The 15,684-nt window shown below is 42.7% G+C and overlaps 1 protein-coding gene across 1 annotated transcript; it reads right to left on the bottom strand.

Moving 5' to 3' along the window:
• Positions 1 to 147: 147 nt before the first annotated feature.
• Positions 148 to 15,387, bottom strand: RAC1 (Rac family small GTPase 1). The gene is made up of 6 exons (XM_054180400.1): positions 15,131 to 15,387; positions 8,249 to 8,320; positions 6,766 to 6,883; positions 2,806 to 2,868; positions 1,907 to 2,066; positions 148 to 1,756 (listed from the first exon to the last, which is right to left on the bottom strand). Exons 1-6 carry the CDS (start codon positions 15,163 to 15,165, stop codon positions 1,626 to 1,628), a joined length of 579 nt encoding a protein of 192 aa, XP_054036375.1. The 5' UTR covers positions 15,166 to 15,387; the 3' UTR covers positions 148 to 1,625.
• Positions 15,388 to 15,684: the final 297 nt, after the last annotated feature.

The raw sequence follows: 15,684 nt of genomic DNA, 5'->3' as shown, positions 1-15,684 counted from the left end.
TTCTTAACATCAGGGCACCACTGAAAGGCTGTGGTCAGCACACACACACCCCCCTGCAGCAGACAAGTGCCCCATGCTGCTGTTGGCAGCAGCAGCAGAACACTTCATCCAGAGTGGTACCAGAAAGAGAACGCTTGCTCAGAAACTCAAAGATGACCACCACCCGTGTGATTCAAGGATTTATTAAGTCATACATGCAAAACATACTGCTAATTGCATTAGCAAAAGATCAATGTAAAAACTTCACAATTTTGCAACTTTTCTTTTTCAATTCTGCTGTAGTGGTTGGAAGGGTGTAGTCCAACATTGTATTCCTGCCAGTTTAGGTGTACAGAACATTAGCACTAATTTACAGAACCTCACAGACCCAAGTTACCATTACTCAATCTATGCTGCACATGTACATGTAGTGACATCGAGAACACTTGTCTGCATTAGTAATGTTACAGTGGTGGGGACATCTGGCAAAGAGTGACAGTTGAGAGGGTTCAGAGTTTATAGAGGTTTAAAATAGGAAAAAAAAACCCAACCCTAAAATGTGTAAAGCTGCTTCACATGATTTTTACACCTAGTTAATAGACTAAAAGCTCCTCAGAAAGCATATAACTTACTGGGTCAGAAGTAACAGGAAAATTAGGAGAATATGCTTGAACACGCTACTCTACAAAAGAAAAAAGCAAGTCTCTATCATCAGAAAGGTTTCAAAAATACAAGTTATATTGCTCAGGAAGAAGAGATCCTACACAAAAAGCATTTACTACACAACAGCTGTGGGAATGACTGCTTCGGAACTGTACCTAAATGAATGCCCTGCTCGAAAGTCAAAGGAATTCGCGGATGAACGCCAGCCTCTCCTCCACTACTGCACCTCGAGGAAAATGGTCCCTGATTTTAACCTGCAACAAGAGTCAATTCAGTTTCAGCTACTCTGGCAGTGTAGTGTAAGTCAGCTGTACAGTGTAAAAATACTGTCTGGCACTATCATTGATGCGAGTTTCAGTTACCCATCACGAGAGAATGCTGTCAAAAGGACTAGATACACTTCAGTAAGAACAGGTATTTATTGTGTTTAAATCACAGCAGCAAGAACTAGATTGCAACCAAGCCCTCACCAAGGATAAAGCATTTTACACTGTGACTCAAGGGTGTCAGTCATCGTCAAAGATTTAGGGTCATTACACAACACTATGCAAGGACTGTGGGTTGTAATCAAACACGCTGGAGTGCAGTGTCTTGCTAATTACACGGTAGTTACTGTGAAAAACTAGAAAGGTTTTGCATTTCCTACCAGAAATTAGAGTCGTCTTCAAGAAAAATCTTTAAAAAACGGTTTAGTGCTTAGTGTTGGTAGCACAACAATGCAACTTAGTTCAGCAGATAGTTTGGCAACACTTAATTGAGCAAGAACAGGATTTTAAAAATAAGGCTTTACATAGGTTTGTCTTTTCAGGAGTTTGAGAAGAATGCAAGGTAACTCTGAACAAATGAAACCATGAAATTGTTGACTGGTTCAAGAATTTATGGAAGAGAACTAATTTAAAACAGAGAAACTTGGCATTAAGTGTGAATGCTCCATTGTTCTGAGCAAAGCACAAGGTTGGGACTGGGCTGGGGGAGGGTAACATTTACAGCAGCAGACATTTTCTCTTCCTCTTCTTTACGGGAGGGGGGCACAGAACTGCTCGGATAGCTTCATCAAACACTGTCTTGAGGCCTCGCTGCGTAAGCGCGGAGCACTCGAGGTATTTCACTGCACCTGTGGAAGGCAAAGAGGCAATCACAAAGCAGTTCTCCTCAGTTCCAGCAGCACTGCTCCGAGCAACTCCGCAACAGAAGCCAGGCATTTATTTTAATTAAGATACAACATCTTCACAAATTTAGAACAATAACCCCACTGCCATCATACCAATCTCTTTTGCCATGGCAAGGCCCTGTGGGTAGGTGATAGGAGTCAGTTTCTTCTCCTTCAGCTTCTCAATAGTGTCCTTATCATCCCGGAGATCGAGTTTGGTACCCACTAAAATGATGGGGGTGTTGGGGCAATGGTGCCGCACCTCAGGATACCACTGCAAGAAACCAGCATAGGTTGTGTGGGGGCAGATTTCCACAGAGGCTCTCTAACATTAAGACTGAAAGGCTCAGAGTCCATGACACTTTCAAGAGTCAAAGAGTAAGGGGAGCTCATAAGACCCCATTAAGGCTGTATTAGAAAAGAACATACAACTGCAAGACATTTCCATTGAAGCCAGCTGGTATTTCTGTAGAACTTAAAAGTTCACCCCAATAAGGGATGTATTTTTCCCACAAGTGAGAAAAAAACCCTGACCTACACTTCCCCCACCCATGGAGACCACCTCTTATTTGTGAAGTCTCCACAAAGCCATCATACAGCTGAGATGTCCAAGGAGATGAAAGAGTGCAGCAGTAGCAAACCATGTACTAGAATGCTGGCTGATGCAAGAAACAAGTGCTATGAACCTAATTTTTACATACACTTGAGGTTTAATTTTTCCTTTGCCTTGCACTGAAAGGAAAACTCCTATTTGTGATCTTAGTACCTCACTGGTTGAAAACTCTTACATTTCTGTTACCCTATCAATTGAAAGGAACAATTCATACTTAAGTGTTCTATGAACACTAACTTTCGGTGACTGAAGTTAGGCAAATGGGTTTCTGCCTTTTCAAACCACATTTCACACTGCTTGCAAAAAAGAAAATAAACCCCACCTAATGCATTTCCAGCCACTGATGCAAGGGGAGGCCTATGCTGAACCCTTAGACAAAGTGCTACCAGCTTGTACTTACCTTAGCACGGACATTTTCAAAGGAAGCAGGACTGACAAGGGAAAAGCAGATTAAGAAGACATCCTACAAAACAAGTTGACAGATGTTAGCCCAGCAGAGCAACCACTGCAGAATCTCTCAACTCTGAACAGGCCAGTGTCACAGCACCTGTATCACACTTGCAAAAAGTAAGGGGGATAATACAGCTGCACATAACAATTAAAGGTACTCTTCCCAATGGGAAATCCATTCCTAGGCAGCTACAAGCAGCTACAAAGGGCAGGGGCAACCAACAACTAGATTGTAGTCAAATTGATATCGTCAGCTATTGCAGTAGCCAGCAACTAAAACCACTAAAGCCAGCAACTAAAACCACCACTACACTGCAAGCTTTTACTTCATAATGTCATTCCTTCTCCCTCACCAACAGGGGAAAAAAAAAAAGAAGAAAAAAAACCACACCAAAGCAAACCAACACTTCAGATCCTGGACAAACAGCAGCAAAGATGAATCATCAGACTGGCTTCTAAACCCAGGCTGGATGCTCCCTGCAGGCCTCTAAGTGATTCAAGCCTTGAAAGACACGTATCAGCACAGGATGCTGCAAAGTGTTAGCTGTTGGCACCAAATGTTAAGATATATTAACATACTGTTAATATAGTCCCCTCAATGAGTCTTACATTGCAAAGGCAAAGCACACAGTGTGCAACCAAAAAAAAAAGTAAAAAATCAAATCTGAACTTCTGCAAGATTCTCCTGATTGGGGCATAGAGGCAATAATTGTAGAACTGCCACTGCTATTGAATGCCAGTATAAAACATTTCAGAACTGCTTCCTTCTTCCCTTTCTAAATGATACATATCTCACTTGTCAATTGAAGGCAAAAGAAAGGTTGCAAGAGCAAGTAAAATCATTTTAGAGCACAGTACACTGCAGACCTTAAAGAGCAAGGAGCTTCACACCATAGTCTGTAAGTGTTCAGAATAACCACAATTGATGTTTCTTGACCTAAACCGGTGCAGACTGTAATCCTGCTGTGTGACCTACTACTGAAACAAGCCCAACTTTCCCCAACCTACCTCTGCATCCGCACTTACTCAGTGTCAACTGTGTTACAGAATCAGGCATTTCAGATTGTTAGTTGATTGTGCTGCATTTCACGGCATTTTGTTAGGTCAGCAGCTGACATCTGCACTGCTAAGCACTTGCAACCCAGTTGTTCATGCATCACCCCAACAAGTTTCCGTAGCAGCGTCCCAGAAGAAGAAAGAAACAACATCAAATAGTGTGATACTATGGCCACTACTTCTGTTCTCCAATTCTGCAGCTTTGTGGTGACTGAAGTGCTGCACATTAGGCAGACTCTTTCCTTTGCTAGCTCCAGAGAGCAGAAAAATTCAGTGTAACCATAAGGAATTGCATGGAGATTTCAGGTGTCTTGCACACTACCAATCTTAACAATTAGGAGGAAAAGCTACTGATTTGCAAGAGAACTTTCAGTCTTTGCAACTTGTATAGAGATTTGGTACCAGAGTTCTCAATTGGCTAGTTCCAAGAAAGCAGTTGTTTATAAAATAGGGGCCAATTTATCACTATGGTAAGCAAGACAAGATGGCAGAACTTGGAACTGGAGTTAACGTGTTACATACGGCAATAGGTTGATCTGTCAGACTGGAAGATTTACTCTTACCATTGGTTCCTCCAACCTAGTAACAGTAGGAGATAAAGTTACTCCTAAAATGGCTTTAAGGGAAAATGTCCTCTCGGTCAGATTTGTGCTCACAAATATACACAACGCGACTTTCCTTCTTAAGAGAGAGACGCCGCCCTGTAATTCCACACAACCAACTGCCTGCACCCAGAACAGACCCCCAGACTTCCCCAAAGCCTGTAAATGTCTGGCTGCATTGTCAGAAGAGAGTGGCAAGAGCAAACTTCTCGTGACAGGCATCCTCCTCACACAATTTTATTTTTGGATTGGTTGCCTGAGGAAACAATTTAACCACCTGCTCTGGGCCAACTTCTTCCTTCCCCAGACATTTCAAAATAAGGGTAGATTTCAAAGACATTCAACAGACCCTACCAAATTCCTGTACATTTCAATGAAAAAAACATAAGGGGCAAAGATACAAATTAATGCCTCAGCTACAGCAAAGTCCTTACTCTGAAGAGCTGCTGAACTGCTGGGTGGCGAATGGAGATACACTCAGTGGCCAAGCAATCAGCAGTACCTGCTGTCACCTTGCCCAAAAGCTCAGGTGCACACACTGGGAAACAGGGCCACAAGAACTTGCCAGGGGTGAGTTTTAAAGAGCACAGGGAAGGAAGCAGGATGCTGAATGCCGATACTTAAAAAGTCAGGCTTCATCAGCTCCATTTTCTCCTTCTCTGTGCTTTTTTGTTAGTTTTGTGGGTACCCTTAAGTGATGCTTCTTACATATTGCACAAGGCTAAAATCTGAAGACCACTTCCAGAAGAAGTTCAAGACTGACCACCCTGTTTGATTTTCTGCTGTACATAAAACCTTTATGTAAGAGATGTACAACAGAAGAGATTATTTTCCCCCAAAGTATGCTTAGATGGAATTCTTTTGCAGTCTGAAAGCCAAAGTTATTTTAGCAGGCTGAAGACATGCACATGCATTCTGTCCCTCTGCCATAGAAGAGGAATGATACACTCCCTTACAACTCTGCTTTCTCACACTATTAAGTGATCTTTCAACATACCTTTTTCTACCCTGGGTTACTTCATGAAATCTTAAGTTCTTAGTATCCCATAAATATTAGATAAAACCAGCTTTCCATTATCTCTCTCCCTAGAAAGGCAGATAGTGCTGGCATTGCTGCTGCATTTCTACTTGCAGTTGCCTGCAACTGGCAAGTTCACATCCATCTTGGGTATGGGAATCAATGGGAAAGCCTAATTGTATAAGTCAGTGAGTAGTGAATTAAAGAAAATTGTGAATTAAAAACAGTTTACTAAAAGGAGCACCAGAATTCATTAAATAAGATTTACATTATTCTGCTATGAATGGAAATAAGATTTACATTATTCTGCTATGAATGGCACCACTTTGCCTTTTACATTGTTAGCACTGAATTTGGCAGTTAACAACAATAGCAATCGACACCAAAAAGCCCTGCAAATGACCTCCATCCTTTACTTACAGCAGAGTTCCACCCGACAAAAGTAACTGCTCTAAAGAGACTAGAAAACCAGCCTCTACAGAGGTAACTGCAGCTGAAGTTGCACTGGAAAAAGCACAGCAGATTACTTCAGCATTTTCCTTGCACAAGGAAAGATGCAGCCTGCAAACAGGACTTAGGCGGTTGCAAGCACGGAAGACAGAAGCACATTTGTATTGACGTTACAGTACAAACTACAGCAAGTAATAAAATAGCCACAGCCTTAAGTACATTAGAAAGCTCCAAGGCAGCCTCTGTCAATACCAATAATATCTTCATTCAGAACTGCCTCTTGCATTTAGAACATCTTCACAGAGACTAAACAATTATCAAGTGCTTAGCAGTGACAGTTTCAGGTTGCAGCCAAACAGCACGCCTGGAAACAAAAACAAGCCCTGCTTTTGGCAAGCAGCTAACCTGAAAATCAATGGACCAGCTGAGGGGACTATTCACGAAGGGGTTTTTGGTTTTGTTTTGGGGTGGGTTTTGTTTGTGTTTTTTATCTTGTTTTAAATCAAGCATTCTAGTTGATTCCGAGGCTGCAGTTAAAGAAAAGGCAACAAGTATGGGTGCAGGCAAATACACCAGCATGAAAATGTTAACGTTTGTACAACAGCACGCACATCAAAGACCATACTATTACAGCTACAGCATGTAGGATGAAGGAAGGTGGCTTGCATGAATCACTGTTCCTAAGAGACACAGCTCCAAGTACGACATCAACCTTCTGTTCAAAAACTAAAAACCTTTGACAAAGCTGCACAGATTCTTTTTAGTTTTACACTGTAGTTCTTACTGTTTGTGGATAGGAGAGTGGACGTAGTCTGTCATAGTCCTCTTGACCAGCTGTGTCCCACAAGCCCAGGTTGACTGGTTTTCCATCAACCATTACATTAGCAGAGTAGTTGTCAAAACTAAAAAAAACAAAGGATGAATGAGCTTTGTAAGCTTGCACTAAAACAGAGAGCCCAAGGACTTGGCTAGAGTCCTCATTGGGAACACTATGAAAGGAAACATTTTTATTGCATCCTTCTGTCCCCCAGAAACGGTAACATTCTCCTTTAACTACTGAGCTCAGCCTCGGGTAATGGAAGGAGAAAAGCAACAAGCACAACAGACTTGGTCCAGTCTGAGCATTAGTAATCTTTTTCATGGCTCCTCCAAAGGAAGTATTAATCTCAGTAAGCACAGGAAAGCAGGTGACGTGCTTAGCAAGCACTTTCCAGTCTTAGTGGGATACTCAGCAAGCTAATCTGTCTTGTTTTGTAAGATTTAGAATAGAAGATACATAAGCAACAACCCAGGAATCCTTAATGGCAGCAGCAGGTTAGAAAAATACCCCACCACAACCTATTAGCCCTGCTAATGAAACACAAACTTTAAAAAATCCTCCAATGAAATATCAGAAGTTAATAACCAGGGGACAGTAGAGGCATAATTTTTATCTTATCACTACAGTATGCACAAAGGTTGTGATGACTTGTTAAGAGTAAACCACATTCACTGGAAACACAAGCACACTGGAATGCAAAAACCTGAATTTTAGACCAGAGAAAGAAATAGGAACAATTAAGACAACAAGGCCTTGAAAGTTTACTGAAGCCATCCATAAACACTGTTATCTGAGAAACTCACTAATACTTACAGAGAAGACATAAAAAGAGAAATATCTGAAAAGGGCAAAAAGCTGCTTGTGTCTAAGACACCTCCCTCCAACAGGCCCTCAAAAGGGAACTACACTAACACCGATACTGACAAATTCTTACATGCAAGAAAACAGGAAGCACCAAAATAAATGAGTCCCCACAGCCTTGTCTGAGGAGGTAGAGAGCTGTGGCTGGCTCAGAGGACAGGCTGCAGCACAAAATGTGGAAGGAACAAATGAAAAACAAAACCCTCTAGTTGCATAAACTGACTATTTCTGATTCAGATATGACATTTTACAAGCTCTTCAGCCTGCTTATGAATGACATTAAAGATAGAAATAATACATTATTTTAGAAGAGAACAGCACTGATAAAATGTTAGTAAATGGTAGTCCCTAATAAACTAGGCCTAGAGGGCAGGCAGAGGCTAAGCTGACAGAGCATGAACAAGCACAGGTACGACTGTGCCATGAAGTAAAAGCCCAAAATGCTTCTCCTTGCACACACCTAGATACTCAGTTAAACATTTAAGAGGAAACCAAGAGCTGCTTGCAGCTAATTCAAACAACTCCAACACGGAATCTGGAATGGCAACAAGCACAAATGAGTTTTGAGCATTTCAGAAGTACTTACACAGTGGGTATATATTCTCCAGGAAATGCATTGGTTGTGTAACTGATGAGTAGGCATGTTTTACCTACAGCACTGTAAAAAGAAAAAGTTCACATGTGAAACACATTCATCTTGAAAACTGGGAAAGAATATTTGTTCTAGGGAAGAAGATTGATTACCTCCAGTCATCTAAAGAACAATTGAGTGTCAGTAGTCACTGTTGTGTGAGAAAACAGCTAACACACTATAGCTTTACGATTACTGGTAATTAAAACACACCTAATACAACCACCCATTATGTGAAGTGTTAAATTAACATATTTTGTTAATCTTTAGACCCCCAGTCCGTCCCCTCCCCCCCCAAATCCACCAATATTAATAAGACTACTAACATCTGCTATGCTCACGACTGGATACTGATCGTGACAGCCTTACTCCAAATCCCTGAAGTTAAAAAACCTGAAAAGCATTTCCAGATACCCTCTACCCAACTCCAAAACTGTTCTCTCTTCCACAAAATGGTAAACTCCCACACAAGACTGAAAAGTGTATTCTCAGAACATTGTTACTTTGGAATATTTGAGGAACAAGTACAAATTATAATCCTCACAACATCTGTTGCCATTGCAAAATTACTCCCCACATGCCTTTGTCAACTATTCAAACATTTCATAAGCTGATTTATAGATAGACTACATTCCAATATTGGAGAACCTGAAACACTGAACCATTTCCCACCAATCTCATTCTGAACAGCTTCAAATGGGAGCAGGGCAAGGTTCTATTTCAGGTTTCTTTCAAAACTCTGGCAGTAAGCTCCTTCCCTCTCCACCCTCCTCCTCATACCTTATCTAGAGTCAAACACTAGATGAACAGCACCACTGAACTTTTGTTACTGTTTCAATTAAAGGGTTGGAAAACCTGAAATTGGAGCATATTTCTTTTTAAACAGAAGACACTGCAAAGAGTGTTTCTGGCACTGCAGGATTGGTTCCCATGCTGGTTTCTCACTTTAAGTGCATAATCCTTTAACAGTGTGAGAGATTCCAGAGGTGAGTGTGCAACTAGTTGATCAAAAGCAATAATGCCCAGACAGGCTTGCAATTCTTCCCCATCACTCTTCTCAGACAGATAAACTCCCATGCAAGGAAAACTGCATTGCCTTGCAGATGCTTTATCACTACAACCATCTGCACAAAGCACGTCCGCAGTAACTTTGAAACCTTACTGCACTGAAAGGTACAATCTTCCTTGCCATTACTATTAGGTTTGACTTAATGAGCCTTCTGAACTGAAGCTCTCTCCAGCTGAAGGGAATTACTAAAGTTTGAGTCTAGAACTGCAGTTAATATTAAAAAAAGAAAACCAAACCCACAAACAAACCCAACCCAAGAATCAAATGCTATGACTAAAAATATGCTATTGTCTGTTAGCTCCTGCAGAAAAAAACCACCAACCAACCTCACAGAAACAAGCTTTAGTGAAGGGCTTATTTAGCTCTCAAGCTGCAAATATTGTGAGGCATTCATATATGAATTTCACTTAACCTATGAAATTCACCTATGAATTTCACTTTATCTTTCACTTAACTGACTGCATTTCATCTCTCTGGCAGCATGTGTACTGTTCCCTAACTTATCAAAGGCCATCTTCCAAACATCATTTAAAATTACTTAATGCTCAACATTTACCAGCCAGCCTTACCTACTGACTCACAATTAAGGCAGGCTAAGTAAATCTGGAGCTTATTCACAATCATAAGTGACCGTTTTATGCTGTAGCTCAATCTGCAACAAGTCTCTCAATTAAACTTTAGGCAGTTCCACACTGCATTAGCCCATTATTTGATAGCAGCATGACATTACCTCAAACACTTGAGCTGTGAAAGAGTTGCTTCAGTGTACAAATGCACCTAGGATTTTATCCTACACACCCATTTTTTAATTGTAATGTTATGTTTCTGACCTGACACCCAGTATAACATCCCACCTGCTGTAACTCACTCTGACCATACCAGCAGTTTTCCACACTACTTTTCACACCTGCTTCTAAGGAAACAAGATGCCAGCTCCTTGCACAGTCAGGTTAATTTTTTTCCTTTCAGCATGCACTCTTTTACCAAGCTATAACAACAATAAACAGGGCACTTATTCTGTTCTTTAGAAGTATAAGTGCTGAACATTTTCCTGTAGTAACAAGCTTGAGATATACTTGTGCTGAAAAACAGGAGGGGGATTTAGCCTTCAGAAACTTCTGTGGGACAGAATCAGGGAGCAGTATGACAACACAGCTAGCTAATGTTAACAGCTGTCAGAAGAGCAGATCCCATCTTATCTCCTGCACTAGCATGCACTGCCTCTGTAACAAGCCAGAACAAGGAGTTAAGGGAAGCTATTACGCTGCTTCCCCCACTAGGACAACAATTTCAGCTCCCTGAGCTATCAGTTAGATCAGCTTCAATATACTGCTGAACTGCACTCACAGCACTACAAAGCAGGCTACACCGGTCCAGTTTAAAAAGGACAAATGTTAAAACCTTTAAAATACTAAGCCACTTTCTTTGGAAAACTTCCTGAAGTGCATGGGCTACGTGTTCTCATGCTTCTAGAACCTGTTTGGTCTAATTACACAGAATTTAAGCTTCTAACAAATTAAGGTTAAACTTAACATTTTCAGCAGTGGATAAAGAATTTTTTTCTGCAGCCAGGCTCCTTCACTTGCCTTGTACTGAAACTGGTGAGTCTGCTCTGGCTAATCAAAACAGCATAGGAAGGAGGTAGTGAGAGATTCATTCCAGGCCTAGAAGTGCCTGTAGAGTGTTTCTGCAGCACCAATCCGCCAGAGTCATTTTAACAAGAAAAAACACGTTCAACAACCCTGTTTCAGACTTGCTCCATCTAGGTTTCCTGCTCTCCTTGCCTTTTGGCTCACTGCCCTAAGAATCAGATCATTATGGTCACAAGTCTTAAAAACAAACACTAAAGCCTACCTTTATAGATAAGGCACAACCTTTATCAACTTACATTACCAGCTTTTTTAGACTTCTGTATTAAAGAACTCTCCTAAAGAGAATTCTGTTTGGCAACACATAAATCCTTGTACATAAAGGCTGAGACTAGGAAACTAAAGCTGAACCAAGATTAGTCAGAGCAAGATTTCTAGCAACGACTTAATCATAGCTCTGTCCACCCACTATTACATAAATGAAACTAGTAACATTTGACTGTCATTTAAAATATGGCCTACAGAAAGATGGTGTTTTAACCAGCAAGTGAAAGACTTGGAAAAGACAGCACTGGATCCCCTATTGCTTCCAGGTACCATCCAGGAATTGATGTATTTATATAACCACACAGGTATTAATTCCTGACAACAAAACACGCCATCTCTGTCCTGGACTTAGTTACATGTTTTATGAAGCTTCCCCATTGTGTTAGAGCTGCTTGGAGCCATCTTATGTGACATGCACTGGAAATGCTGTTGGAAGACCTGCACCATCTCTTCCATTTTAAAAGTGCCGGAGTTGTGTAGATGGCTGAGAGTTTTCTGTTTTGCTGCAACTAAAAACCATGGCTGAGAATTCCATTCCCATTTACAGCTATGGAGATAGAGGCCAGCTGAAGTACTTGCTGGGTTAAGGCCCGAAACACCCGTATCTGCAAACAGGTGGCAGCCTTCATGAAAAGCTTCGACTACCTCCTTTCTTTCTCTTATCCACATGAACTACTTCCCTAGTAGACATGATGCACAAGAGCCCAGGTTTTCCCTCAAGCATTAAAGAGCAGCTGAGATTTCTCTAGCATCATCCTCAAATCAAAAGTTCAGTACTTTTGCTATGGCTCTGACAGATAAGCTGCTTTTACTCGCTGTCACACACCCTCTCCCCGACACACTGCACGGTACCTACAATACTGCTGCATTTTGTAAACTTTAAGAGTTTGGTGACACAACTCACCACATTCTCTACAGATTGCATTGGAGGCACCCAAGGTGTTCAGTATCCTACACCAACACTGCACTACACAGTAAGATGCCAATTACCCTACAAACCCTCTCTCAATAAGCAATCAAATGAAATTTAGCATAGCTTTAGCAGATGTACAAATTAAGCAGAATTCCAGACAGAGACTCTTAATTCACTGCTCTTGTTCTTACAGTATTTCTACAATTAAAAAATGCCTACAAAAGAGCATGAAGTGTGACCATTTCTGCTGCATGTAAGTAATCATTTTTCCAATATGCAGAACTTCCCCTAACATTACACAACCTCACTGGAGATTTCATACCACTTAACAGCTGCCTTCTTAGAGTGCAAACAAAAGCTGCTAAAAATAACTCAGACCAATGCTTTTTCTCAAGTGTCAATCAACAGCAGTTCCTGCAGTTACTCAAGGGGAGTGCTCCTCATCTGTCCTGCACATTCCTACCGCTCTGTATCATCAAGAAGTCAAAGCAACAGTTGCCATTTCTCCCCACAGTGAATGAACAACAGGACAAAATACGGCAGCACAGCAAGCACAAATGCCGTATTTTCCAAGTCAAATTTACTTACATGAACAGACACTAGTCGAAGCACTAAGAACATGGGTTACATATGAGAAAGTCTACTCATTTACAGCTTAAAAAAATAATCACCACAGAGATACTTCTACACCTTTGCTTATTTGGTTCCTAGCAGATCTTTGTGGAGGGCACATGATACCTAAGTTTTATAATACAAAAGCAAATCTTTGGCTTGCGTTGTTTCATAGAAACAAAAAAGCTTTAGCCTTACCTAAAGCAAACATCACACATTTCCTAGAATACATCTAAAGCCTGAACTTTTGAAGCAGCAACAGCACAGAGGAACACCTTTAGTTAAATGTTTTTTAAAAACCATTAAATGGAGAATGATACAAACCTACCAAAAATGAGCAATTCTACCTCAACAGAACCTTAAGAGAGACTTGTTTCCGATTTGCTCTTCTTGGAAACCAAATTCACCTCCTGCATTTTGTTCACACGTTACGTACAACATTCAGGTAGAATTACACCACTTTCCAAGACAAGGCACAACAAACATGCTAGGAAGCAGAACAGTTTACAGAGCAACTGACAATAAAGAACTGCTTTGTTGAATCAATTACTCAACATGATAGTTTGTGCTGAGTTCTCAGATCTAATGGAGGAAGCAGACTGATCTTTTTTCCCCACCCAAACGTGATGCATCACATTTACAGCACTGTCACAGATAACAATTTAGGTGATTTAAGAAATTATAATAGAAAAACAAATCTGTTGGGTTTAAAATCAATTCAACTGAAAGTCCACAGTTATCCTAACAAAGAATCACATTGCTATGACAAGTCTTAATTTGTCAGAATACCACTTTCATTGAAGTTCATATTGCTCAAAATCTTGCACAGCAAGTCAAAAATCTATTTGTTACACAAAGTAAATTTATCTTTCAACCATACTCAGCTGCATTTTTAAAGATCCAACATCTTTACAAAACCCAAAAACCAACAAAACCACACAAATAACTTGAAGATTAAACCACCCCCTATGAAACTACAGACAGTAGTGTAACTACTTAGCTACACTTCACTCCTGTCATCTACACAAGTTTGCTGTGAAACCAATTATCATCAGCCTACACTGTGATTTTTCTTTCTCCTATGGAAAACCAAACCTTTCAAACTGCATAAGGTAAGTCTTGTTCTCCAGCCAGCCTGTGATGCTCCCCTGAGCTCTAACATTTAGCCAAAGAAAGAATGCCTCAGTATTGATGGGAATAGCATCATTGAGGATATTCTAAAGCAGCAAACACAAACTTCCCTCATCACAATTTCAGCATTTCTCACACTGAAATCCAACAGCTAACCTTAAAGAGTTAACCTAATTCTAAAAAGCATTCTCAAGTTGTTTCACTTATGACTAATACCATATTAGAATGCTGTAGGCGTAGCAGCTCTTTACCAACAACTGTATCATTAATGATTTTCATTTCGTGCTTTATCAGTCTCCTTTAGATAAGTACTTTTACAAGACTAGATGCACACATGCAGAAAAACTGTGTTCACAAGCATTCAGGATCTGTTTAGAGTTTTGTGTATTTCACTTAGTTTTACAGCAAGAATCAGACCTCAAAAATCAAGCTATAAACTGTAATAAGTTTGTTACTGCCACAACAGGTATTTCAAATCAACACTGAATTCCTCATATCATTAAAAGCATTGTTTGTGGGTTTGTTTTTTGGTTTTTTTAAATGCATTTTGAATACTTCGGTGTGCCTAGTGATACATGAAACACCAAAAACTAAGAGGCAGCTCCCCGGGTGAGCTGACAGAAGCGGCCCACCCCTGCCACAACAAACCCGAAGCGCACGCCCTCCTGTACCAAGGCAGGCAAAAGCCACTTCTGTCAGCACCCGTATGAATTATTCAGAAACCACTACAGCACCTATCCCAGTAGCACCTTCCCCAAGAGCGATCCAGGGCTCGGGGAGGAGGCCAGCGCTGGAGACACCCACCGCTTACTAACACCCCTGCAGAAATCTCGCTCTCCCGCTCCCGACGCAGCCACCATTTGCTCGCAGCATTCACAGCTTTGCCCCACGCTTCCCTCCCCTCCCCCGCCACCAGCAGGAAGCCGCGGCCACCACCCACCCCCTACCCACCCGCCGCCTCGCCACGGCCACCCTCGGCCACGGCCACCCCCGGCCACGGGCAGCCCCCGCACCCCCCAGAGGCGGCAAGGCCGCGCCCGGGCTCCGCGGCCAGAGCGCCCATAACTTGCGGCGGGGCCCGAGCGGCCCGCGCCCCTCCCCGCCCAAAGGGCGGACACCCTCCTCCCTCACCCCCACCCGAGGCCGGCAGCGCTCTCCAAGGCCAGGGCCCGACGGAGGGCTCCCCTCAGACTTACCCGTCACCCACCACCACACACTTGATGGCCTGCATTGGGGCTGCGCCTCGGCGGCGGGTCCTGCTGCTGAGCGGTGCGTGGAAGGCCGCGCGAGAAGGGAGTCGGCGACAGTCTCCGCACCAGGTCGCAGCCGCCTCCGCCCTGTGCCTGGAAGCCGGGACGAGGCAGCGGCCACCACCCAAGGCGGGGAGAGGGAGGACTGCGGGGAAACAGGAAGCGGCCGCTCCACTCACATCCGGCCGGGCTGCGCTCGGTCCCCGCGGCCCCGCCTTCGGGCCCGCTTCGGCGACACCCCGCCCTCACGGGGAGCCGAGTCGGCGCCGCCGCTTCGGGCCCCTTCGCCCAGGCGGCGCACAGCGCCGAGCGGGCTGCGAACCACTTCGTCAGAGTTCGGGTTTCTCCGTATTGCCGGGAGGGCTTCGGGTGCGATCGGCATCTGTCGGCACCGCCGAGCGGGAGCGGCCGCCATGCTTGTGCTACTAACCCAGTCAGGGAGCGAGACGGCCGCTGGACCGGGGAGGCCCCCAGGGTGATCTCGTTTTTGCCCTTTAATC

The sequence above is a fragment of the Dryobates pubescens genome, chromosome 4 (assembly GCF_014839835.1).
Source record: "Dryobates pubescens isolate bDryPub1 chromosome 4, bDryPub1.pri, whole genome shotgun sequence".
NCBI classification, from domain to species: Eukaryota; Metazoa; Chordata; class Aves; order Piciformes; family Picidae; genus Dryobates; species Dryobates pubescens.
Note: the sequence above shows the minus strand (reverse complement) of the source record. Positions and strands in the feature narration are given on the sequence as shown.